At 42.1% G+C, this 27192-nt stretch overlaps 2 protein-coding genes across 12 annotated transcripts in view; one reads left to right on the top strand and one right to left on the bottom strand.

Annotated features, from left to right (window-relative positions):
* The window catches only part of TOP2B (DNA topoisomerase II beta), a 61752-nt gene extending 53614 nt beyond the window's left edge, over positions 1-8138 (top strand). The window contains exons 30-36 of one of the 4 annotated variants that reach the window (XM_058038869.1): positions 1064-1222; positions 2018-2225; positions 2738-2817; positions 3131-3241; positions 6409-6525; positions 7343-7440; positions 7653-8138. In XM_058038869.1, coding sequence (XP_057894852.1) covers positions 1064-1222; positions 2018-2225; positions 2738-2817; positions 3131-3241; positions 6409-6525; positions 7343-7440; positions 7653-7814 — 935 coding nt within the window. In that variant the 3' untranslated portion in view covers positions 7815-8138. Of the gene's footprint in view, positions 1-1063; positions 1223-2017; positions 2226-2734; positions 2818-3130; positions 3242-6408; positions 6526-7342; positions 7441-7652 lie in introns of all 4 variants that reach the window. The other 3 variants (XM_058038026.1, XM_058040478.1, XM_058039672.1) reach the window with 3 other exon arrangements.
* A 61-nt stretch (positions 8139-8199) lies between these two features.
* Positions 8200-27192, bottom strand: part of RARB (retinoic acid receptor beta) — a 321962-nt gene continuing 302969 nt past the window's right edge. For all 8 annotated transcript variants that reach the window (XM_058042289.1, XM_058045096.1, XM_058041608.1 and 5 more), the window contains 4 exons: positions 21742-21918; positions 14229-14433; positions 12768-12926; positions 8200-9620 (listed from right to left, as the gene is read on the bottom strand). In XM_058042289.1, coding sequence (XP_057898272.1) covers positions 9424-9620; positions 12768-12926; positions 14229-14433; positions 21742-21918 — 738 coding nt within the window. In that variant the 3' untranslated portion in view covers positions 8200-9423. The remainder of the gene's footprint in view (positions 9621-12767; positions 12927-14228; positions 14434-21741; positions 21919-27192) is intronic.

The raw sequence follows: 27192 nt of genomic DNA, 5'->3' as shown, positions 1-27192 counted from the left end.
ATTTTCTACATTTCAGTTGTGGGGCTGGGGTCGGGGGGAGAAGTCTAAATCTTCAAACTTGTGTATAGAAAAATAGATTATTTTTACATAATGAGTCTAATTCCTTGCAAACTGAAATGTCTAGTTTGTGTGCTCTTTGATATTGAAGGACAGGGCAGTCACCTTCAGCCCCTCAGTCTGAGTAATAGTATAGATTGTAGAACGTGGTTAAATAAATGTATTTTCTATTGACATATTCAGTCATTCCAACTTTCAGAAAGTTGTGGGTGCTGTGGCTTGGCAGGTGACCAACACTCACTTCCCCATTTCCTCTGCTGGTGGGAATTTATTATTGCTGTTTGAGGAATACACTGTAACAGGGAGGCAGCAACAAAAACAAGGCTGGAGACGGAAGAGAAGGTTGAAGTATGAGGGGGTTTATTTTTTTCAGAAAAAAGGAAAAAAATCGTGATTGCACAAATAATTATTCTGAGATAAGATCTGGGTTTAATTATTCAGGGGCTTATCCAAGCTGAGTAGATTCACTGAGTGCAGTTATGACTGACTTGTTTGCTTGCAGCTCAAATCTCCCACAGCCACTGTTGAGCCAGGGCCAATTAGCCCAGCTTGACCTGAGCTTGCCCTGCAGTTGGCTGACCACATTTTTACCCCCTCTCCACAATAGGATATCCTCTACTTCCCATGTTTGTTGTATTTATCCAATAATTGTTTCTGATTGTGTTCCCTGAATAATGGAAAACTGCACATTCTTTGCCTGGAAAACTCTAGCAACCTTTAAAGAAACAGAAGTTTGATGGCAAAACTTAAAATTAGAGATGTTATGTTTTTTAGTCATAAAACAAATTTCTTTGGCAGCAGGTCGTCAGGTTCTCTGTGAAATAATTTCATGTTAAATCTTCCTTCAGGGAGGAGAAGAAAATTTACAACATTTGGAGGAGAAGAAAATTTACAGTGTTTAAAGGAGAACTTTTTAAGATGAAAATTTATACTTAATTTGTAAACAATTACAAAAGGTGAAAATATTTTTTAACCTGACTGTAGTAAATGCTTTTACTTTTGGCAGGTGCCAGGGTAAGAAGGACACCATCATCTACAAAACCCAGTGCAAAAAAAGTGAAGAAACGAAACCCATGGTCAGATGATGAATCCAAGTCTGAAAGTGATTTAGAAGAAAATGAGCCTGTGATTATTCCCAGAGACTCTCTGCTTAGGAGAGCTGCAGGTACCCAAGACTTTGTGAATTGTGTATTGTGACTGAAAGTTTCAACTACAAACCCACATTTTCCTTTGACCTTAGGACTTCCTTTAGGACTTTATTGCCTACAGGTAACTTGCATTACATTTCCTTCACTGTGTGAAGAATACTCTTAAGTCAAGATCAGGAATTTCTTATGAAAGATTTTGTAATTTGGATCAGAAATCTTGTCCCCTTTTCTAAACAATAGAATAGAAATTAGTCACTAAACTAGTGAATTATAGAAGAAACAGACAAGACAATACTCTTACAAACAAAAACATTACTCTGATACAAGTATACTGCCAAATAAGGCCTACAAGGCAAGTAAAAAATTGTCAAAAAAATTCTGAACACTCTGTGAAAACCAAGCCTGAAGGTTTGGAAAGTATGTAAGTATGTGATGGTTTAAAAAACCACCACAGTGTTTCTGGAAAATTAGGAAGAATATTCAAATCATGGATTCAAGAAAGCTTCAATTTTAAGTGAAGGATTCTCATTCCTTAAAAGTACTGATGCACAATGTCTCCATAATGCCTTTAGCTGAAGGTGGCTGGGCAAGCTACAAGAGGTGTTGAATGTTTGCTAGCATCTAAATTATTTTTTATTCTTTAAGCCCTTTATTCTTCCAGGCTGTAACAAATTTATTATCCACCATTCTTTCATCTTGTGTAGTATGAGGCAGGGATTGTTCACTGACTTCCACTTTGATTTGTGTATATATATATGCATTATATAACATAAACAACTCTCCTGAACTGTGAACATGTGTGATTTTCTCAGCTGAGAGGCCCAAGTACACTTTTGACTTCTCAGAAGAAGAAGATGATGCCGACGATGATGATGATGCCAACAATAACAACGATTTGGATGAACTCAAAGTAAAAGCCTCTCCAGTTACAAATGACAGAGAGGATGAGTTTGTTCCCTCAGACAGCTTAGAAAAAGATGAGTATGACTTCTCCCCAGCCAAATCAAAGCCATCTCCAGAGTAAGTACTTTAACTCAGTAGGATTTTTTTTATTAATAATGTTTTCAATGCAGAAGTTTCTGAACAAAACTGAGAAACATCAGCTGTTATTGCTCTGCATGCACCATGACAAATAAAATGTGGAGGAATTCAAGTGTATGTTATCTCAGCCTTGCAACTGACCTATGCAGGGGTGACTCATGATTTAAAAGAATAATATAATAACATATAAAATAGTTATGATACACTGTCTGTAATATCACCTGTTAAACTATGTTTTTAAAGGTTCTCTGTTTTCTGTCTTGTGCCAGTCTGGTAGAGAGAACTTACGAAAAAAATGTAATTCTCTTAATTTGAAATGCCTGGAGTTCTTGACTGGATGTCAGTTTTAGGGGTTTGCTGCCAGCAGATACAAAAATGCTGGAAATGTTAAAGCAGGATTTAAATTTTGCATGGATATTTATGATGTCTGCGTACTTTACTATGTGCTTGATGTAACTCATACAATTCCCTTTTTTTTTGCTTGTAAGTAGAAAAACATCTCAAGCCAAGAAGAATCAAGATTTTGGGAACATCTTCTCTTTTCCATCTTACTCTCAGAAGACAGATGATGGTGAGATTGTTTTCACAGTTCCATTTAATTTTTATAGCAACTATTAATGGGATATTTTGGGGAGTGGTACATACAAACTTCACAGAGTAGTTACAGGAGAAGGATGTCCACATCCTCCCTCTCTATAAAGGGGAAAAGTGAAAGAACTTCTGATCTTTAGAGGAACAAAGCTTGTATCATAGGTAAGGAAGTCACAGTACATCCATAGCTGAAGCATCACAAACACTTATTGAGATTTTTACTGTAGTTAATATTGATGTAATTAATATATGCCGTGAATGGATCTTATTCTAAACTTACTCTGTGGTTGTAGATACAACAAAATTGGACAGTGATGATGAGGATTCTGCTCCTGTTTTCTCATCATCTTTTGCCCCAAAACAAACAGAGAAAATTCCAAGTAAAACAGTAGCTGCTAAAAAGGGTATGTATAGAATTGGCCTGGAAGCCAATCCTTTTATTTGAAAGTCATCATCTCCACCTTTTCATTGTCTCTTCAGTCTTCAAAGTAGGAACTGCTTCCATTTATTTTGAGCTCTGTGAAATTCAGCAATAAGGTATTTGAGCTCATTAACATTCAGCAACAGGGTATGAGCTTTCTCCAGCTCCTTAATAATATTGTTTCTTTCCACTGGCTACTTTGTAGTGTCAGAACTTCTTACCTTCCACGTCTGGAGGTAGTGTTCAGCCTTCAAATAGTTTAACTAATGGGAGGTTTTTAGCTTCAGGGGATAAGTAAAGTGGAGCATGCCACCAGGAGGTGTGGAATATCCCTTGGGTCAGTTGGAGGCTGCTGTCAGGACTGTCCCCTCACAACTCCTTGTGCGCCCCCAGCCCCTTCCTGGTGTGAGAAGCAGAAAAGGCCCTGAGTCAGTGTCAGCAGCAGCAAAATATCCCTGCATTGTCATCATCATCTCCAGCCCAAATACAAAACACAGTCCCCTACCACCTACAATGAAGAAAACAAACTGTCCCAGCCAAAACCAGAGCAGAAGGCTATCACTTTTTCCTCTTGGAACAGAGGATGAGAGACTCTCCTCAGACTTCAGAGGTATAAATTCTTTCAGTTATTAGTCACCTTTTAGAGCTGTCATCTTGTATTTTTTCCCTATGATATTGGGGCCTTTGTTTTTTAAAACTTCTTTTGACCAACTTGCAGCTGAACTTAATATTTTAATTCTTCTGTCAAGAAAGGTACGTCAAGGAGAATGACAAGAAAGTGGCCAGTTACAATAGTTAACTTATTCTCTTAAAAAATGAGAAAAAAATATGTTGTTTTCTATTTTAGGCACCAGTGCAGCATCTTTCCACCCTTTCCCCCTTTGCCTCCCTATTTTTAATCTATTTCTTAATGCATTGTGTCCACTCTAATTTGTTAACAGTTCAAATCAGTGAATGCCTGATTACTTCTCAAACACTTCCAGTTGTTGGTAGAGTTCTGTAGTACAGTAAATAAAGATTGCATACAGAAATAGCTATCTCTAATAGAGTAGACTTTTATATTGAATTTCTGTACTCCAGCAAATGGAAGAGTGAACTCTGTATGCAGTAGCCAGGCATGGATGCAATTTAAAATTCAATCTTTCTCCGTCTCTGTTTTTTGAGGGTCTGGATGTAAGTGAATTGTCATTAGCCTAACTCAAAACCTTAAAATGGAACTGTGATCTGTTTCTGAGTTTCGATTAACCTGTACACATACAGAATAGGTATAAACCAGCTCTCTTTCAAGCAAGAGTTAAATTTTTGCCTTCTGAGTAGCCTTGGGGGCACTCTCCTTCTCAGTGCATGGCAACATGACAGGTGTTTTCACCAGTTTTCAGCTCTTTTCTTCTTTTCTGCCCAGATCAGACATGACCGCACTTTCATCATCACAGCTGGACAGTTCAGTGATAGCCCAGCAGGTTTAGTTCATTGGTCATCTGGTTACCCTTTTCATAGTCTCTTTGATTCTAAGTCCATCTTCATGGACTTGGCAGCAGCCTCCTCAGAACCCATTTTCTGGTAATGTCATATTCCACCCACTCACCCTCACACTGGGAGTGCTCATTGTGTGTGGCTGAAATGATTGTTCCAGAGCTGTTTGATTTTCTGTGACTTCAGACTCCAATCAATTTGGGATGAAATCTCTTGACCTCTGCTGTTCACTACAGAGGATCAAGAGACAGCTGAACTTTTCCATGATTATTTGAGCTGTCTGTGGTTTTAGGGCTTTATAGTAAAGCCTAAGGGAAATTTGAAAAGCAAGCTAACTCTTGATAAGCAGGTGCTCAGCTTGAACAGCTTTGAAGAGCCCAGCTGCTGAGATTCTAGCAGTGAGATCTACTCTTTGCATCACCTGTGGGACTGATACCATACCTGGACTTCCTGCTAAAAACTTGGGCTTCTTGAGAAGCTGTGTATGCTGATTGTGCTGCACACTCTGTTTCCTGTCATGATACCTAGTGGAGAGCTTGGCTGAGCTGATTTGCCATCAAGCTGCTGTTAAGAGATCCTTCACACTTGTGCAGCCATTAGGGGTGGAAGTTAAAGTAGCAGATGAGAATCCCCCTGTATTTAGTACAGAGGGAAGTCAGTCCTTTAGCCACCAGGTGACAGCTAAGGGGTTTGCTGTCCTTTGGTCAGACTTCACAGGAGTTACCCACTGATACCAGGCTCTGTTTCCAGAGAAGAACAAATCCAGTGTCTGTGGCAGTGTATTGTACCTCTGTTTCTGCAGTTCAAGGCATCATAACCAAAATGCTTGTGGAGACACTCTCTTGTTCTCCAAACACATCCCCGTTGTGATCCCATAAATTAAATTTGAGTTCTCACAAACATCCACATTCCTGGTGTCTGGAGAGTTTGTACTTGGGTCTGTTTGAGGCAGAGGGTAGGTCAGGTGTGTATCTGAGGTTTCTGCAAGACTCATCTGTGAGCCTACAGAACACATGACCTGATGATCTTAAGAGTCAGAGAAGACCCTAAATGGTTCCATGATTCTGTCCCTTGACTCCCCCTGTGGGAACATTCCAATCACCATCTTTTAAAGACAGCCAGATTAGTTGTGTGGCACTGACTGAAATTCTCCAGGAAATGCAGAATGTTCCCTTCCTCTCCTTTCAGCATTTTCCAAAGTTCCTTTTCACTGAGATTGACAGAAAGCAATGTCACAGAGACGAGGCACTGCCTCCCAAACTCCTGCAGTAATCCTGGGGAAAGCAGTCCACAGTCATACCACCCTGAAGGCAAAAATGTCACAAGCAGCTGGATACTGTGATGTATCCAGACATGGTGAGAGTATCCAACCTGCAGGACTTCTGTTACTGCTTTACCCACTGGTAACCTGGTTTGTACTCAAAAAGATGAAACAGTATTCAGCCAAGAACCTGGAATAGTACTGGGTGCACCAATCCTTCTCAGAGCAGGACACAGGAAACCTCCTGTTTATTCCACACAGTTCCAGCATCAAAGCTGAAGTATGTTTTCCCCAAGTGCAGAAGTCACTCATCTTGTTTTAATGTCTGCCATTTGTGCCATAATTGGAGTATCTAGTGCAATTTAATATGTTCAACCAATTTGTGAATTTATTTAGTGTCTTTGAACTTCCAACAGCAAAACTAGATGCTCCCCCTAAGCCTAAAAGAGCTCCCAAGGCCAAGAAGGTGGAAACTGTGAACTCTGATTCAGATTCAGAATTTGGCATTCCAAAGAAGACGGCAGCACCCAAAGGTAGGAGTCACACCTGGGTCGGAGTCCACCCAAAGGTAGGAGCACAGGGCTCACAATTATTGTAAGAACCACAATAATTGGGGTGAGTTATGAGTACACTGATCACTGGTAGATTACTCAGCCTTTCATATGGCAAATGCAATGTATTGACTTCTTGGCAAACCACGTGTGGATGTTTTATCTGACCTTCACTGTTGGGAATGCATTTAATAGCTTCACCCTCCACCCACCATCTTCCATTCTACTGGATACTGCTCATTTTCTTTGAACTCAGCTCCTTCCAAGCCAGTAAAATTCTGGTAGTAATTGTAGTAAGTAGCACTTTCTGGGTTTTTAAGCCCATTTTTTGTATCCCAGTTCTCTGAGTCCTCACAACACAGCACAGCAAGCAGTGTAATTGGAGGAGTCTGTAAAGGATGTGCCAGTGTTGATGGTTGAGGTTAAAAGTAAATTTACTAAATATTAATGGGGAATTAATGCTGTGTAGTCAGTGCAGAAGGTGACCAAGGACTTGCAGTTCTGCTTCAGTGTAGAAGTTATCTGATCTCATGGATTTTGTCCCTGTCTTGAACTGACAGCTTGAGCTGTCAGGGTGAATGGTGACTGTGGAACAAGTGGAAAATATTTAAAACTGAGAAAATAAAAAGATACCTGTACTACACTGCTGTTGTGAAGAAGCTTGAGTAGTAAACTGGGTTTGAGCTTAACATGTGGACATACTAAAGTAACTTCACTAGGGGGTTTTTCAGTTTGATAAAGTCTGGAGTTTATTTTTTTTTTGAAAAGCAACAAAGTTAACTCATAATCTCTGACCTAGGAAAAGGAAGAGGGGCAAAGAAAAGGAAAGCATCTGGTTCAGAAAATGAAGGTGAATACAACCCTGGGAAGAAAACACCCAAGTCCACACCAAGCAAGGTCTGGTCCATCTCTGCTCTCTTCTCTTTGTAAAAAGAACCTCACTAATTCCTTTACATAAAAGTTAAGTTCTTATAAGTTGCTAATATGGTGTTGGGGGCTGAGGTGTCATTAGCAATTGGATGCTAAAGAGGTTTTTTTTTTTCAATTCTGAATATTAAAATGGAAAATGTCCAAAGCATCACAACTGATTTGTCTTTTCTTTTCTAAAGAAATCCAAGAAGGCCACTTTTGACCAGGATTCTGATGTGGAAATCTTCCAGTCAGGCTTTGCCTCTGAAACTGCCCCAAAGCCACGGACAGGCCGGGCTAGAAAAGAAGTGAAATATTTTGCAGAGTCTGATGAAGATGATGATTTTGATATGTTTAATTAAGTGCCCAAAGAGCACAAAAATGTTTTCCAACAAGTATCTTGTGTTGTCCTTTTGTCCCCTCTGTTGCAAACTTTTGTACATTTGACTTATTTTATGTGATAATGTATTTGATGGTTTTTATTATTGTGTGTAGGCATTTTAACATTTTGTTCTTACACCTACAGTTTTATGCTCTTTTTTACTCATTGAAATGTCATGTATTTGTCTGACTGGCTTGTAGAGATGTTCTAGACAGCTGTGCTAAAGCACATTTTAATTGTCATGGTTGCAAACAGCAAACCTGCTTTTTGAAATGAAGTTTAAACATTAAAAAATGGAAAACTACCGTGTGTATGTGCGTGTATAAAATTTGGGCTAGAGGGACTACTTCTACACAACTTTTAAAATAAATATATTTTATTCTTTGCCAGGAGACTCCATGGAAAAAGGTAAACAGTATATGAACATAGAAAGCATTGTTAAACAATCTCAATGTACAAACAGAGCCAGTGAAAGTACATCACAGACTTGCTAGAATATATAAAAAAAAAAATTCCACTAGTGCTTTAAATGAAACCTAAGAAACTGACACTTTAAATCTGTTAACCATCCTACCACAGTTTTCACTCTGCTTCATGGTGATTTAACAAGGCCAAGAAGGCAGATTCTCTCCTTGTGTTTCTGGGAGTCCTAGCTGTACTTCCTTAGCACCTGGAAGGCTGGAAAGCCCAGCTGATTCCTGGCAGTTGATTCGTAAGGAAATACCCTGGACTCAGCGATTCAAAAGCTGTAAGTGAGTCTGCTGGTTATCATCCCATGAAGTTTCCCTAATGGCTTGTGAACAAGTAAACAAAAACATGGTAACACTGAAAAGTGTTTCTGCCTTGGAGGCTATAGCATTGCTGTCGAAATGGAGCAGGTAATTGTGGAGCTAGGTCACCAGCCAGCTAAGAAACCACTTCTTTAAACTTTAAAGTGACATTAACAGTGGAACAAATGACATCTGAATAACTGATCTGGCAGTTAATGCTGATACTGATACCTCTTCTGCTGGGGCAGTGACATTTTGTATACTTTTTACAAGGAAGGAGATGCAAACTGAGGGCAGCAAGGACAAGTTTTCATATTTCAACTAAATCAGACGGTCCTTTCAACTTCCTTCTCTGGATGTGTACAGTAGTCCATGTCCTGTGGTTGGTGTCTTGATCGTTTTAGGTATGAGAGACAAAAGGAAAGCACCAAACATCCAGTATGGAGAGTACAGCCATACATTTGTATGTACAAAGTCATCAGAAATGCAACCAGAATTTGAAGACTGAGATCTGTCTTGTCACCATGCAATATTGAGTGTTCAGAGAAGAAAACAGAAGCTTAACTATTTTTTTTTTTTGCATGAAATGGCTGATTTAGAGTTTCAAAAGTTTGCATTTTCTAGTTTTAAGAGTTTAAACAGCAAGGAGTATATATCGATACATATGAAAATTTCTTGGTCCTTGTTGAGTTTATCTATATATATATACATATATAGATATATATTAAGTCCAGAAACTAAGCAGCAGTAAAAATGTTTTCTTGCTTTTCATCCCTGTACATAAGGTATTAGGAATGTCTGAAGTAGCTGGAAAATGTCTTATTCCACCATAGGGGATTGACTGACACTGCTGTTATCCACTGAACTAGGTGAGATACTGGGACTGTGTTCTGCAGTATTTCCATTTGAGGTTGGTGTCAGTGGTTCATGTCCTTCAGAGTTCTCCAACATTTCCTGAATAAGAGGTGGCATGGATCCAGGAATTTCCATTTTCAATGTAATGACACGTTCTGCACCTTTAAAAAGAAAACACAAAATCCTTCCCATGAGCACGATTCATACAATTTCCTTTCTGTTAACATTACATGAGTAATTTCAGGGTGTATTTTGTTAATGGATTTGGTGTCTCCTTCTATACTTCTCGCACACAAAGGTGTGTGAGTGATCTGCTTCATGCAGTTCAAGAGGGAGCTAGGTGAGTACTCCTTAACAAATTAATTCAAATCTATCACATAGCAATTGATATGTCAATACAGGTAAATTGGATGAGCTGCCTATTTTTAAAGAAGGGCCCAAAATGGCATTAAATTATACTGACAAATTAAATTAGGCTGTGATCATGTTGATGTCTTTTTAAACTGAAATAACATTTAGTCTTTATACTGTACTGGTTCTGCAAAGAATGACAAAAATCCTGTCTATGTTAAATAGGTGAGGTGAATCCTGCAAGAGAACTGCAGTGATCTAAGTCAAAATGTTTCCTTCCCACAGAGAAAACTCTGAAATAAGATGCAGAATTTAACAAACAATTACTTTATAAAAGAACACATTCAAGCAAAAAGGTTTTTTTTTTTTGTGGGGGGAAAGCTGCCTTCTGTATTCAGGCATCCTGTCTTGTGCTAATGAACTCCCAGAGTGAGCAGGAGCCTTGAGTAGTGCTCTGCCTTGGCTGAGGCTCTTTGAGCTGGGCTTGTCACAAGGACCAGGCAGAGGGGGCTCTGCAGGTGAGGGCATGCGGGATTAAACAAAATTACTGCACCAGTCCTGACCACTCAGGCTGGGAGCCACAACAACTGGTTTAGGGAGGAGAGAAAGCCCAGCACAAAGTCTCAGTGTGTGGTCAGCAGGCAGGGACACAGCAGGCAAGGCCCTGCTGGACACTGGGCAGGCAGCACTGAGGGAATTCTGCATCAAGCAATTTATAGACATAAACCTCAGCATTCCTGTTGCTCAGGATTCCTGATCATCTTAAAATTGGAGTCCAATGGCAAAGGAACCTTGTTTTTTAAACAACAAGAAGAACAAAAAAACCCCAAACAAACAAAACACCCCCCCCAAAAACAAACAAACAAACAAACAAACAAACAAACAAAACCAAAAAAACCCAGAGAAAACAGTTTGTTGAAAAACCATTCCAGAAGAGCGATCCTTTGGAAAGAAATACTCAGCTTCTCCATGCTGCTGCAGTGGAGATGCTGGAGAGAGCACTTCACACTCCTCCAGGCTGGAAAGGAGCATTTAAGTGTTTATGCCTCACATGAGGAGCATCAAAAAAATCATCTACAAAGGCAATGATTGACTTTGCAAGTGGATGCTGATTTAAGAGTCTCTTAAATAACTGTAATGAGAAAGATATTAATACAGAATGATGCAGAGAGGTTCTCCAAAAAACCAGCTATTGTCAGAGCTGTGGTGATGAACTCAATTTGGCCATGTTAAACATCTGCATTCCACTGTTACATCAGGTGCAGTGAAGTGTTTGTGTGGTCATTCAGTGCAGAGCCAGAGAAATTTTTCAGGTTTGGCAAACTTCCAACTTAATCAGGGGATAAGAGAACTCAGAAGATGAGAAGAACTCAGGAATTGTCTTGCTTCAGTCCCACAAACACTTCACCCTTTGGCTGGAATACCTCTAATGCCAAAGCAGACACTCTCAGTGTTTCAGATTAATGCCTTCTTTGGTGTTTGCTTTCAGGGATCAGGTACCACCCCAAGTCATTATCGTCTCACGTACATCTTTTAAAACGAAACTCAAGACATCCCCAGCCCTCCAGGACACCACCATCCCTTGGTATGATTTAGTTCTACTATGAAACATTAATGATATAATTAGAGTTAAATACTTATGTCAGAATGAAAAGAAGCCTTTCTTGTGAATGAAATATAAGGAGTTGTGTTCTTGAGGAGCGGGAAGGCTCTGGTAAAGAAGGAGGGAAGTGGAAATGGATTTCCCACAAGTATAAACAGTGGAACAAAAGGGCTCCCCTAAATGCTTTATAGCTCAATACCACTCTAAGTTTATTTTGTAGATTCAGTTGGATGGAGCTTGTTTTACTTGAGGGTAAACTGCAAGCTTTAGATAACCTGGTAAAGTTCCTTTTTAGGATACATTTGCTTCTAGCTCTGGTGTTTCCCTTCCATGTTACTTCTTTTGGTTCTAATCAATCCAATTAAATTGGTCATTCCTTTTTATAAAGATATCTCTAACTTAATCTTTTAACTTGGATTTATGTAGTTTGAAGTGGAGCAGTTAAGGTTTAAATTTAAAACAAGCATGTTTAGTTGAGTGAATGAAGTACTGGGGATTTTTCCCCAGACTCTTTCCCCAAACCATGTAAAATGAAGTCAGTAATCTTCCCAAAAGCACAGATCCAACCTACACAGGAACCTGTACATACAAGCTCTTGAGCCTGCTCATCTATCAGGGGTAGCAAATCTGTGCTAAGCAGAGTAAGAAGGTGAAACTGCATCAGCCACCATAACAATAAGAATAGGAATCTTGCACTTTAGACTCTATTTTCAGACTGGTACATCAGGGAACCTGTTCTGATCAAATGAAAGCATTTCAGCTACACCTGTGCTTTAGAGAATGCATGACAATGCTTAGACTGTGAATTGCACAGGATCAATCCAGCACATACAAGACTGCATAAAATGATAAAACTGATCTGTGTTTAGATATGGTTAGTTTGGATTAGAGGGGCTGAATCTCCAAAATGCTGGATCAAATCAGTTCTAAATCTCCAGTGCATCAGACCACAGTTTAGAGGAATTTTGGTAGCACAAGGGTTTTCTGCAGTCTGTAACCAGACTTTTTAAAAAGCCATTGGTGATACAGAGCACATGTTGATCTGAACCCCCTTGTAAACATGAACAAAGGTTTTATCTTGTCCTGAAATGTCTAACAAAGACTTTGTGCTAATGATTTGCTACTACTTGCACCTACAACATCTTTTTCATTGTCAGTTGCATGGAGAATGGAGCACCATGCATGCTTAAAGCAAAACCAATTTCAAGGCAGGCACTATGTAAAGAAGCTGGGAAGAATCAGATCACAAGGACCTTTCTTAGATGTGTTAAAAAAATAACAACCCAGGTGTCTAGGCCAGTTCCTCTGAAAGACAACACTGCCAGTCCTGCTGAGTTATTGGGAGAGACTGTACCTTTTGCACTGATGCTACGAAGATCCGTGATTTTCATTAAGATCTTTGGGAACATATGAGGCTTGTTGGGTCGTCTCTTTCGGATGTAAATTTTCAGTGCTTCAAGCAAGGGTTCCTGAAGCTTATCCACTTTCATTGGTTCTTCAAGGTCCTGGCGATCTGTAGAAAAGTATCATATCACTCTTATGATTTTAAATATTTATTTTTTTAAATAAACTCCAAATCACAGAATCTCCTCCATGTTCTTGATTAGAACTCCATTAATTTTGTTCTCCACTAAACAATGCACACTCTGTAGTGAGCATTCCATAGGAAGAGGATAAACCACAACTTTCTGAAACATGGATTAATTTCTTTCCTTGGTGACTGGAAGGGTTTGTCATGTGGGGGCTCAAGAATTACCAGTTTGCTCTTGTACCTCCCTCTTCAAGGGGAAAACACCTTGCTGCAAACAATATTTTGGAACTGATTTTATATATGTCATTGATAGGCAACCCAGGTACTCATAGAGGTTACAGCTATTTTTTGTTACCACTACTACAGGAAAGTGAGTTACCATCAGAAATCAGCAGATGGCAGTGCTGGCTTGGATGACAACAGATGCCACCCTCTGCACTGGGACACAGGAGTCACACATCATTGACATCTAGGAGCCCATCAATGCTTTTAATGGGTTAGAGACACATAAAATCGGAATGATTTTGTACTAAAGGGCCACTGCCAACAAAGATTGACTCTTGTGTTTCAAACACTCACTTGTAGCACCCAGTTTGTGTTTCAACAACATGGGCCAGCTAAACAAGGTGTGTTTCTACTGCTAATCCAGATTTTGTCAAGGAGAAGAGAGACCAAGTGATTAAACCAATAGAAATTTACAGAGTATTTTGGAAATTATCTCAGAATTCACTTTTTGTATTTTAAGCCTATGATTTTAATTGACAATCAGCCCTTTGAGTTCCCTTCAGCCCCAGTTTGGAAGTATAACACATTTTTTTGCTAAAGAAGGTTATCACCAATGGCTTCCATGTGACTGAAACCAATGCAGATGCATGCAATTATATTTATGAGTAAAAGCTGTGTAATTGGGCATCTTGCTGTAAGAAAGCTCACTCATGCAGGTACCCATACACTGCTTAGCAAAAACACAGCAGGACCCCATCTCCAGAGGTCCCTCCCAACTCCAACCATTCTTTGAGGTATCTCAATGCCCTTTGTCAGGCAAACAATAGGACTGGTTGCTTGACAGAATGATTTCAGGACTTTTTTTTCAAATTATCAATAATAAAACCAGTAACTATCACCAGTGGAAAACAAACCTTTAGCATTAAGTGGCTTATATAATACATATATTGTTACAAATATATATAATATGTTAAAGGAAAGCAAAACAAGTAGAACATAAATGAAGACATGATCATGTGTGTCCTTTTGAAATGCACTAGAGTTCATGCAGTACAATACCTCCACAGATGAGGCAGATGGCACTAAGGAGACCTGTTTCTGTATCATCCATTTCCAAAGGCAGGAGCTGGTTGGCAAATGTGAACACGAGATCAGTCAGTGGGCCAAATCCGGCGTTGTGCATCTGAGTTCTGTTTAGGGTAAGGCCATCTGAAAAGGTCATGGTGTCTTGTTCTGGTGTGTATCTTGTGCAAATTCTAAGGATCTGTGGAAAAAACAGAAAAATAGAATCTGAAGAATTTAATCCATGAGAGGTTTGTTGCATTTTCTCAGTGTGGCAAATGACAGTGAAGCATCAGTAGTTGGACACATCAGAACAATCTGAAAAATTCCAGTTTGTGCGGTTCTAGCTGCACAAAAACTCTCAGGTACAACACAAATATACTCTACTGACCATGTGTATTCCTTGTAACACAAACCCAAGGACAGAAATTTCCCCCTAGTTATGAAATGATCAAAACTTTGAAGCAACTCTCACCACTCAGGTCACCACCAGTGATATCCACAAAACCAGTTCTTTCATTAGTCTGCCACCTGCACCTAACTATAAAATGTGACTGATCTGATGAACTGCTGATCTGATCCCACGAGATCCTGAGAGCATCTCACCTCTTTGAACAAAGGCATATCTCACTGATTTTGGGGATTGTTTTTGCACGGCAGCACTTCCCTGGGTTGTATCTTTGACAAGGACAATGCTGTGGGAGCGGAAGCTTGTGGGAGTGAGCGTGGACAGCTGTGAGCTGCTGAAGAGGCAGAATTTTGGCTGCCCTCCTCTCTTCTGCAAGAGCAGATGGGCAAACACTGCTATGGGGACACAGCCCTCCATCTCCCCAGCAGCTACAGGTAGGGTTTCCTTGGAGCCCTGCTTGCCTTGTCAGCCTGGGAGCTCGTCCCCAGCAGAATATCAAACTCTGCACCTCCAAACAGCAGCACACACGGCTCCTGGCTGCCTGGCCAGTGGTCTGAGGAGTTGGCCCAGCTTTTCCTCTTTTACAGAGGTTGTTACTTCTGCGTGCTGTAACACCAAACCTCCCCACCAGCCTGTTGGCTGCCAGCCTCCCTGCAGGCTCTGGCGCTTCCCCCTGCGGAGCCCCAGCGGTGGCAGCCCCTGCCTGCCTGGCGCAGAGCCGCCGACAGCGCCGCTCGATCCTGAGCACGCCCAGGCACTGTTGGCTTTGGCCAGTTCCCTGGTGTGCCGACAGCCACCCAGCGCTGACCCCGGATGAAAGAGCCTTCGAGGGGAGGACGGGGATTCACACCTCTAACCGGGCACGGAGGAATGCAGAACACATGAATAAAACACCGAGGATGCTCCACATTTTGTTAGCAAACGCCTCCGGGGTAAGGGCAGCGCTGTCACAGCAGCAGAGGTGGCAGCAGGGCCAGCGAGGGAGCGTGTGCGCAAACGCTTCCCTCCCAGAGCACAGCCAGGGTGTGTGCCACCATTCGTGCCACCCTCTGTGGTGTGCCACCCTCTGTGGCGGCACAGGGTCATTTGTAGAGCTGCAATTAATGAACACGGCCGTAAGCACCTAATAAAAGAGGCGTCCATCATGTTGACATATTTCTGTTATATATATCAGTGCTTAATGTTTAAAATAATCTGAGGTGGGAGAGGGCTTGTGCCGAAACTAAACTGAACTGAAAGCCTGCCCAAGTCAGGCTGATTAGCTGAGCTAAGACTACAGCTGTGTTTTTTCAGGGCTTGACTGTATTTATTTCCCATCCTACTTGGTTTTAAAGATACAACAAAAAAGATTTACATGAATATAAGAGAGCACTGGGAGAATTTAATTACTCCTATAGCTTCTGAGGCTCTGAGTCAGAGGCCCCAGCACATGGCAGCTGACCAGTCTGGGCTTGGTTCTCCCACTTTCATCTCTGCCTGGCAACACTGCTCCAAATAAATAGGGAGGAGAATGAGAACACAGTCTGTAGGATACCTAAAGGGAAGCTTTCATTTCTCTTCTTCAGTTCCTTGGTAAGAGACTTAATAAGGCATATTTCTGCAGATGGATCTTCAACTATTTTCTGTCTCAGCAATACTCTTATCTCACATTCTGGGTATACCTTGAAGCAGTGAAACTTTGTATGGTTGGACAGGAATGTTTCACATTGTTGCCTTACCCCCAAATTAGAGTAAGTTCTTGAAATTACTTAAATCAATGACCAAGAGTCACAAATACAAGCACACAGCACATTAATTCCTCAGTGACCACAAATTTCCCATAATATATGCCATCTTAAAAGGCTGCTAGTTGCTAGGTTTTACGTAGTAGCCAACGTATTGTTCAGGATCATTAGAAAAAATTAACATTATGAAGCACAGCACCCTGTAAGTAAGAGGCAGCATCTTTACCACATTCAGAACTGCCAGTAACCACGGGCCATGCTCTCCCCTGAAGTTCACAGTGGGTTGCTCTTTTAAATCATTAAAAGACTGTACAGAAAGCAGAAGAAACATGGAGAATATCTGGTGTTCCAGAAAACAAAGATTCCAAAGTTACATATTACTGTGACACCCAAGAGCTGCTCAGTTCACTTCCCTAATGGCATGCAGGAGGAACTGGAGTGCAGCTCTTCCCACCTGAGGCCTGCACAGACAGTAGCTGCCTTCCAGTAAGGGTGCGTGGCTGAAGAAGGCCAGGTATCCAGCTTTGGGAGGAACAAGGCTCTGTACTCCTTACCTGGTACTGCTTTTCCCTTAGCTCAGCCAGGCCGAAAGGCAGCCCCTTTGACTGCAGTGCTATTTCAATTGGTAAGCCTTAGCAAGCAGTTCCAGAGCCTCAGGACTCCCTTCCCAACAAAAGAGCAGAGCAGGACTGGGAGCTTGATTGGGCAATGCCATGGAGTGTTCCCCAGGCTGCCTGCAGCTTCCCCGGCAGCTGCCCAAGCAGGGCTGGAAGATCTGGATCCCCCAGATCCTCCCTCAGAGGGCAGGTCTGGACACCAGCTGCCACAGAGGGACTGGGCTGCCCTGGAGCGATCTCCCCAGCAGCCCAGAGGCTGAACACACCCCTGCCACCATGCACCAGGCTCTGGCTCCCTCGCAGCAGAGCTCCCTGTCCTTGTTTCCCAGTGCCACAAGCCCCATGTGTTTGGGGCTGCAGGACAGGAGTGCTCAGCAAAGAGCACTCCTATCCTGCTGTTAGCTGTTACCCCAGGGCTAAAACAGAGGAAGAACTTCCAGGCTGAATCCTCACTGGGAACAAATTTGGGTGAGGTTACTCAGCCTCAAGCCAGCCCTGTGGGCATGCACAGAAAGGGACCTCCGGGGGGGGGGGGGCCGTGCAAAATTTGTAATTAAAATTGAGCTACTTCAGGCTTAGGCAGCAGGTAGGACAGGTTTTAGTTGAGGGCAGCCTTCAGGCCTTTGGATCCCAAGTGCTGCTGCAGCCATCAGCTGGGGGAGCCTGCAGCAGCTCCGCTGGGCACTGGCACAGCTGAAGATCAACTATGTGTTTTCAGCAGTGCACTTAACTTGACTGCAGCAATCAGCTCTCAGGTTTCCTCTGCATTCCTTTGACATTATCCCACAACACGCTATTATTAAACTCCAAGACAGATCATTTGAAATGGTGTTTTACTTATTTTTTTCTTTCTTTTTTTAAAATTTCTGTCCTTCATCAGGATCTGTGAAACGCCATGGATATTGCTGATTGTTGCTAAACTGTTCTTGGGCAAATTTCCAGTGTCAAAGTAAAGCTGATTTCAAGCTCATATTCACTGAAGAACATATGGGAAACATCAGCACTTCAAAATAAGAAATCACGATATCTTTCTCCATTTTAAACTGAACTCCCAATGTCCTCAATGTTGTTTAGATTTTGCAACCAAGCCAAGTATTTTAGTTGTCACTCTGCTCTTAAATGCCACTTGCAGCCATAAATACAGTTTTCCCTCATTATTAAACGGCTCTTTGTTTTAAGGAATATTTATATATTAAAGCATTAGGGATTCTTATGAGCCTGTTATAAAGTGCAAAACAAAAACCCTACCAGAGGCACAAAACCAAAGTCAGCCAGAAAGTTGCATTTATGACGTTGCTGCTACCACAGAACTGTTACTCATTTTAAACAGATTAGGTAGGGAAAGCTGGGCCTATTTTTTAAGAAATCCTTTTGTTAGACACTAGCTGCCTCAGCTGGCTGGAGCAGTTCCTTGAGAGGAGAAACCCGGGCAGGTGACTCTGAAGCAATGATGCCTCATGGCACTGCCAAACCCCGTCAGCACAGCTTGTTCTGCACACACCAATTCCTGCCTGGCACTAACGCACAGGGCTTGCAAGAGAAAACAAAAATTACATCATTAAGGATTAGCATTCAAGGGCTTCTCAGGCTTTTATCCATTAGATTTAAGATAGTCTGGACTCTGGATTCTTTCCACATTTGTCTTGCCAGCGAGGCTGGGGATGCTTGGCTGCTGCTGGGCCAGTGTACCAGCAGACAGAAGCACTCACTTTTACAAGTGTTATTGACTGAAATTTAGTAATATTTATCCCTACAACTTTTGGCACCAGACAAGATATAAATTCCACTATCCTCATTTGGCGCCTCGAGCTGCTTCAGGAAGCTTGATGTTTTTTTCCTTCCAGAGTTAGTGTTTGTTTGTACATAAAACAATTCTTTGGCCCATACCCATCGGAGTTTACTGAGCTCCTGGCACCACTTCTCTTGTCAGCCTGTTTAAGAGGGGCTTAAGTATCCACAGCCACAGGAACCAATTGAGCAGAGACCTTGGCAGGGTCTAATAATGCTCAAGACTCTCTACAGCTGGTGCTGAAGGGCAGGCGGGCAGTGGAGGGGTCCTGCTGGCAGGGAAGCCTGGCCACCCAACCTGGGAGCGCCACGCTGCTCCTCCCACGTGCTGTGGCTCTGGGAACACGTCCAGGGCATGGCAGAGCAGCAGGATCATGAGGGCACACTGCTGAGGCTCATGGCCCTGCTCAGCAGAGCTCACACAGCAGCCACTGGGTGCTTGGTGCAGCAGGAGGGGCAGCAGCGCTCGCTCTGCATCTCAAGGCACCACAAAACAAAACACTCATAACTAGGACAACTGGCTTGTTGGGGGGGGGGGAATATGTGCTATTAAAACTGCTCCAGTACTGATGTTCAGCTTAAATAGAGAGCAGCACTGCAATTCTGATTATGTGCAGGTGATGCTGCTTTATTGGATACAGCATTTCACAGGCAGCGCACACTACGCATTACTGTACCATTTTGGTAATGGTAATTATCCCATTTTCTTTTTAAGCAGCACATAAAATAGTCACATAAAGTTTGTGTAAATGTCACACAGGAAAGTTAGGACTATTAGCCGTGCTGTATCTGTTCCTGGCTTTGGAAAAGCCTCAGCTCCTCCCAGCTGCAGACTCTATGGTGCTCACTATGCCCTGCTCGCTTGGAGGTGTCACCTTCTCTGGCTTTGTGAAAAATAAAAAACAGAATGAGCAGGTGATCTGGAATGACAGGCCTCAATGAAGTTTATAACTAGAGCTCGAAGGTTGCCAATGGCCACAAAGTAAAAGTGATGAATCATATTAAAGAATCAACTTTACTATCCATTAATTAGTTGAAATAAAGTCACTATATACCACCTGCTTCATTCTCTTTTTCTAATCTGACAACTAGGCTTTTATTTGATCAAAGTGCCTTTATCGAGGCACTTCAGATAAAACCCCTACCAAAAAGGGGCCCCTCAGTTTTTTAGCCAGTGTTGGCAATGGCAGCACTGAGTGAGCTGCTGCAGGGACCCTGTGCCACAGGGGCTGTGCACGTTCCCAGGGCAAGCTGCCACTGCCCACTCCAACAAAGAGCATCAGGAGCTCACAGGATTACAGAATTAGGGTATTTGTTATCCAATAGCTCTGGTGCCAGGGCATGGCACAAACAAACAAGGTGGCAGCTTGAGGGGGGAAGTTTTAGGAGTAAGAGGTTTGGATGAGCAGGTTCTTGCCATATCCTGGCTCCTCCCCATCCTTTATGGATAGTTTCTACTATCCAACATTAACTATTTGTTATGGGTTACAGCAGCACAGCACAAAGCAGTTCCCATCCCCTGCTGCTGGCAGAACACACTCGAGGCTGCAGTTTTTTGATCACCATCTGCCTCTGGTGTGAGGGGAAGGTAACAGAATCTGCTGGGGACAGAGCTGGTGATGACAGGCGTGCAATCGGTAACGAATGGCCCTGCCCCACCGAGGGACACTCCCAGCAACAATGAGAGGCTGACTCTGAATGAGTGCCTGGATTAGGGAACAACAAGAGGTGACTCTCAAGCATGGCAGGGCAACCTCAACCTTCCCTTTTTCTATAGGCCAAAGAATGAAACCCCTTCCCCTCTCCTACCCCTCTTCCTCCTTCATCAATGTCCTCTTGATGCGATTCTTCCAAACAGCTTTTGACAAAACAAGAGGAAAAGGTCACAGCAGTTAATGTCCCCCTCAACATGATCCTGTTTGAAGCAATGCACTTTTAGAAATTCCAAGATTAATTACTTCAACTTCAGCTTCCCTAGTTTAAACTCCCGTGTCATGACAAAAAATATATCTACAGTAGCCATCCTACAAGATGCTTCTAGACTGGCCAAGCTTGGCTCCATGAGGACCTGAAGGTTTGTGCTCAGAATGAAACATTTAAAATATGTTTACATTGAACCTACTGTTTTACTGCAAGTTATTGCTACAACCAGTAATACCAAGCATATTTGCCACTAAAAGCCTGAAGACCTCTAAGGTCTTGAAAAAGAAATGCTGAGATCCCAGAGGGCTCCTCTGAAGGTCAGCATGACAGAAACAACCAGAGACAAAGGGAAGGAAGACAGCTTTGCCTTGACATAGTGGCAAGGCAAGGTCTGGAGACAGACTCCTAGCCCACCTGCTCAGTTCCCTCCTGCAGGTTGCTTGTTTGCCTGTTTAAAATTAAATTGCATTTAGCTAAAACCTGCAGCGAGTCCATTACATCGGCCACTTCCATAGATACCTGCAGCACTGGAGAAAGCAGGGGGATATGAGTGCCAGAGGCTTGTATCTGACAGGCTCCAGGCACACCAGCTTCCCCTCTAAAACCTTAAAAACACTAATTGTGAAGCCTTGTGTCTTATTCCTTAAATTCCCTCATGAGCACAGGTACAGCACATTCCTAAACCATTATACAGTGGACTGTTCCTCTAGGTATCCTTTATACACAGGATAAAGGAAGGAAGGATGAAGGAGAAATGAAGGAGAAACAGATGTCTCTTCAGTGTTAACAGTAAAGAAAATTTTCCAAAGTTACACATGCCACAATACCAAAATGTGTAAGGACTCATTTTGAAAAGTATGCTCATCCCCCAAAACACACCTCTGTAGGTGTGCTGGAGTCATCTTCTGACCACACCAGACTAACCAGTAAGTTCAATTTTACAACAGTAAGGTCAGGGCCATATTTCTCCCCCCTCTTCCTGTCAATTGCAGTAAAAAGAAGAATAGAAAACACATTAGCAGGAGAACAATGATGTTAAAAATACATACCAGTATATCCAGGCAGGCTGCTTTCAGTAGAGTTATTTGGTCTGCAATGGTCAAACTTGTAAAGCCTGGCAATCGCTTTGCAAATTCCACTATTTTAATAATGCACTTTGTTGCAAGTTCACTGAATTTGTCCCAAAGCCCAAGGTCCAGTCGAACCCGATGATCTGCGCTGGAGTTCTGGAAAGACAGACAGACAGACAGAAGGCACCATAAATCAACAACGTCCCTTTCAGCAATCGGTTTTCAAGGGAAGGAAACAACTACCACGTTTTCCTTCCAGAAGTACTTTCTATTAACATTCCAGGCATTTTCTGCAGCTTGCTGTCGGGATGATGCTGGTTTTAAACTTGGATTAATCGCCTGAAAATTCCTTGGATACTTCTCTGTTACTTATGATTGCAGAGGCCATCTGTACAAGGAATACAAATGAACTTAAACATTTCCAAATGCCACCCTCATTATTCTTCCTTGCCATTATATAATAAGTGCATTGAGAAAGACAATTTACAGTTGTACCCCAGAAAATATAAATGAACAGTGGAACAAGAATATTGGGTCCTCCTCTGGAAAAAGCAGCACAATATTTGGAACATAGTTTCACATACTTAAGGTCTTACAAAATTGGTTCTGCTTAATTTCTCTGCTCTGTGGCTCTGCCACAGCTTTCTGAAGCTACAGTCTCCCATGACTTACAGAGCATTTATTTACATAATGCTAAGGAAAATCCCATGTGCCTTGATGAATGCTACGTGCTCATTTGATGGCGCATCCAACATACATCCCCTCTGCTGGAAGTGTAACAAGGACATTCTGGTGGCATCTTTCAGGGAATGTTCATATTCACCTACCTCAAAGTCTCCATCATTTTCTAGAGTGCATAGGAAACTTGTGTAAAGTTTGTGATCAAACTCACATTTTTATATATTTGGAACAACCACTTAACCCTTGGAAAAGCTGAACATGTCAGCCAAGAACAGTCTGACTCAAAATCTGCTGTGACCCAGTTGATGCCAGCCCACAAAGGCTGGTTGTCATGAGCAGACCTGGTGAGTCCATTCCAATCCATACAGGACTCCAACAGAGTGACAAGAAACAGGTAATGACAGAGCTCTGAAGTACCCAAATCTCCTTCTGCCCTCACACGCAGTGTATTGTCAGCATTTGATATTTAGGATGGCGTCCCCCACTCCCCTGTTTCATAAGGCACCAAGTTCAGAGTGCATTGCAGCTGCCTTCAGCATCTGGGTGATCTCCTCTTCACTGCAGGAGGAATTTTACCTATAAAAATATGCTCAGGCAGTGGCTTCCTCCCCAGCTGCAGAGGAAGCCCATGTGATCAGCCGCCTCAGTCCCAGCTGGTTGAAGTTAAAATGTTAAATTAACTTTAAAATTAAACTTAAATGAGCAGAGTCTCAACCTAAAAGTCTAACAGACATGGCAGATTAAATAGCCATCAAAAAGCATTCAAATTACACAGATCACACTTTCGTGGAGGAAACATTTCCAATGAGCCTGCCACCACCACTGCTGATGGTGAGGACATCCACCTCTTAGAAAACCACTGAAGCCATTATCTTGTCAGCTTTCTTTGGTTCACGGGAAGGACACAGGGCTGGAAGAGGTTGGTGGGGCAATGTGGAGTGAGCTCAGCTTGGCTGTGATGCTCTGGACCCCATCCCAGCACTGCCTTCACAAGACACCACCACTACCATCAGTCATGAAGGGGAAAGCCCTGACGGGTCCCCAGGGCACCACCAGCCTGACATTCACCCTCACTGGGAACAGCGTGGAGATTTGAGCCAGGAATATTTACATTAGGCCCTAATTGGAAAAAATAAACGCTGACTGTGCTGAGCAGTCTGAAGGAGCATGCATGCTCTTTCCTGCTACCCTTCTCTTTAGGGGATAATTAATTCATTTCATCATTTCTATTTGAATTTTTATTCTGGGAACTTCCTCTATTTTCTTCTGGGTTTTTTTAAATGACAAAAGAAAATATCTCCATAATGCTAAACCTAAAGTATTGCCTTCAAAATGGTCCAAAACTAATGAGTTAACAGTGATTGTAATGCCCTTTGAAACATTTCTCTCAGCTACTGGAGTATGCATCCCTCAGATTTATTTTATTTCATCCTCAAGGACCTTGGTGAAATACAGTACATTGGAGGAAAAATAAGATCAAGATGTGCAGTCATTCAGGCTGTAATTAAATTTAATAGGCAGTTTATCCAGTTCATAGAAAGATGGCATAGCAGAGAGCTACACAAAGCAGAGCCTAAAGCAGGAAATCATTTTACAATAGGGTATCCATCTGGAAAAAAAGACGTTGCATGAAACCAGCAAGTGTGAACGAAATCTTCATCAGTATCATATGAGGTTACTTTATCATGCTGCAGTGCCAGCAACGGGAAGTTTGACGTGTCTTCTATTAGGAGTAATGCACGGCCGTCGTAACTAATGTAAATCTAACTCTCTATTATGCAAACTGAAGAGAAGGGGCAGTTAATAAAATACAAAATAACCAGGTGTTTTATTTGCCAGGTGCCAGATCCCTCAGCATTGGAGCTAATGTGGTTTGCACATTACCTCTGAGATGCTACAAATGGAAAGAGTTTTAACATTCTATCTGTTAATGAACACCAACACAAGTGTCACAGGAAAGAGCTGGATTTTTAGCAGCATTTCTCAGTATTGAAAAACCCAAACTGACTCAATATCTATGTATAGGTTGAACAATAAAACACAGGGTTAAAAAAAATGCACAACAGAAACAAAAATTCTTATTAGATTTGCCTGGAGATCTCCTCTATCCATGCTGTGAAAAAGATGCAGACGCTATGACTTTTCCTGAATATTTTACTGAAGCAGGTTTTTGGGTGTCTTTTCCAGGAGCAGTCTCACATGTTTTTCAGGCCTATGCACCAGTGCACATATGGTGGAACAATACTGTAATGCACCCTAGTGGCATCTTTATCAGTGGAAAAGCCCAACCTTGCTATGAAATCCAATTAAACAGCCATTTTTGCCACATAAATTGATCCCATTTTTTCCATCATTTTTGTTTTTTCATTGCAGGCTGCTCTGTATCCACATTAACAATATGGGATGAGGTACTCGTAGAAACATACACAGCAGCAGAATCCCTACTGTCTTTAAAATCCACTTTACAAAGGAAACAAGGCTCACAGGGGCACTCTGCCCTAATCAGGAGCACTCGTGATGCCTCTTTAGTAAAAGCAGCAATGCACTCCAGCTCCAGCAAGGTCGCTGAGGACCACAGCACATGTCCCTGCTCAGTCCCAGTATCAGGAGATACACACATTTTTATATATGTATATATTCCTCTTCAATGGCACTGAACAATAGCTGTGTAACTTCTAAAACCAGCACTTACAAAGAACAAAAGGCTGTCAAGATGTGGAACCTCTTCACTTCCAGCTAGCCAAGAGCAACCCAGGAGAACCTGCAGCAAGGGTCTGCAGAGCCAAAGTTGTTTTGTGTTTTATCCTCCCTTTATCACAAGGCTGGATGTAACACAGCTGTAGACTTACAAATAATACCACTCTCAAGGGACAAGCAGTATAGTTACACTCAATTATACTATAAAGTATGACATCTCCAGAGAAATTACTCAGGCACTCTCTCTTACCTGGATGACAGTAATAAAACAGATCTGTTTATGATAGACTTTTGGAATCCATTACATTTAAACAGCTTGCTGATTCTCATCATTGGTAGAACTGTACTTGTCACTGCCCACCAAATGCAACTGTTAAGCCAAATGAATTTAACACAGGGGCTATTCTCCCATTATTTTAAGTAGACTTCTATTAATTATGCAAAGTATGGGGCCACTTTTTAAACAGCAGATGGATATAAAAAATAATTGAAAATGCTTCTCCAAAACCATTTTAATAGCTAAAAATACACAATGGTAGCAGAAAAAAATCACCATGTAACCCTTCCCTCTGGGAAATGCAGGCGGCAGTCCTCAAGAGTGACAGGAGCCAGATACACAAGCCAAATGCCTGAACAGGTTTTTATTTTTACTATATCTCTGTAAGGTCTCTTTTATGTTACACTCCTATAATTTTTTGCACTTTTTAGCAACAAATGAAATCTTTTAAAACAGTCTGAATGATTGTGTAATCAAAGGCACTTGGGGGCTGCTCGTGCAGAACCCTTTCTTCCATCCACCATCCCTGTCAGTACACAAATGCAAGGCTCACAAAATCCAATGGAATCCACATTGGTTAGAAACACTCACTTCTCACCTCTCACTTAGAGAATTAAATTAAAAACTCTAAGGTTATAAAAGCAATCTGTGTGCTCTGTAGTGCGAGCATGCCATGCCTCATGACTGACAGCATGCAGAACCAGGCACAAAAGCAGGACTGGGGGCAATCTTCCACATGTACTAGATAGTTACTATCAAAAAAAGCAGTGTGGCATAGGCTTTTAGCCTATAGGCTCCCCTTGGACTCAGCACTTAGAAAAAGGGCTCTGTGCTCCTTTGTTTTTTGATTTCTGGTCTCTGCTTCAAGTGTCTCAGGTTGTTGAGGGAGCCCTGCTGTTTGATCCGCAGCTGCTGGTGGTGTCCAGGCACCAGAGCTGTGCTCGTGTGACCAGCACACACAGCTTCCACATCCCAGATCCTCTTGGATCCTCAGTGCTGCAGAAAGGATTATCCCCTGCCCCTGGGCTGGCAGGAGGCTGGAGGGGAAGGTGACCCTTATTCCAGCCTCAGCACTAATCTGTCCTTCCCACATGAGCTCTTAACACTGAAGTCCTACAAAAAATGCCAAAGTGGCTGCCAGACCTTACCTAGATGAGAGATTTATACACTCTGCACTTCACACACAGACTATGAGAATGCAGCAAGAGGACAGTATTTAGCACCACTGCTATTAGTTCTGATGCAGTGTTTGAAGGACGCTGCATTGCTCTCAAAGATTCAAGGTAAGCCAAAATTAACTCTTTCAGCATAATTCTGTTATTGCAACTTGTTCCATGACAAAGCAGGAGAGGGTGAGCCCTGTGCAGCAGTTCCCTGCTTTGGACTTCCAACAGAGCAAAGCTGAAAACAAGAAATCCCCTGCCCCAGGCTGTCCCATCAGGCTAGAGATATGAATGACCAATACCCAGCCTCAGAAAGAGTGCAGTCAAATCATGGCTACTCGTGTTCCATTCATCTGCTCATTACTGAGATCCAGGTGCTCTCAACAAGGGCTCTGAAATTCCAACAGAGGCATAAACTCCCCATGGAGTTCAGACAGAACCTAAGGACGAAGGCATCAGCAGTGGGTGTGCTATGCAACAAGGCCCTCTCCAATTTCATCCACTTGTATCATTTCAAGAGCTAAAAGATTAATGATACTTCAGCATCCAGTACCTAATGCAAGTGTAGAGGTGCCAAGGTTTATCTTTCAACCCTCGAGGATCTTTGGCAAT

Source organism: Melospiza georgiana, chromosome 1, assembly GCF_028018845.1.
Source record: "Melospiza georgiana isolate bMelGeo1 chromosome 1, bMelGeo1.pri, whole genome shotgun sequence".
Classification (NCBI taxonomy): Eukaryota; Metazoa; Chordata; class Aves; order Passeriformes; family Passerellidae; genus Melospiza; species Melospiza georgiana.
Note: the sequence above shows the minus strand (reverse complement) of the source record. Positions and strands in the feature narration are given on the sequence as shown.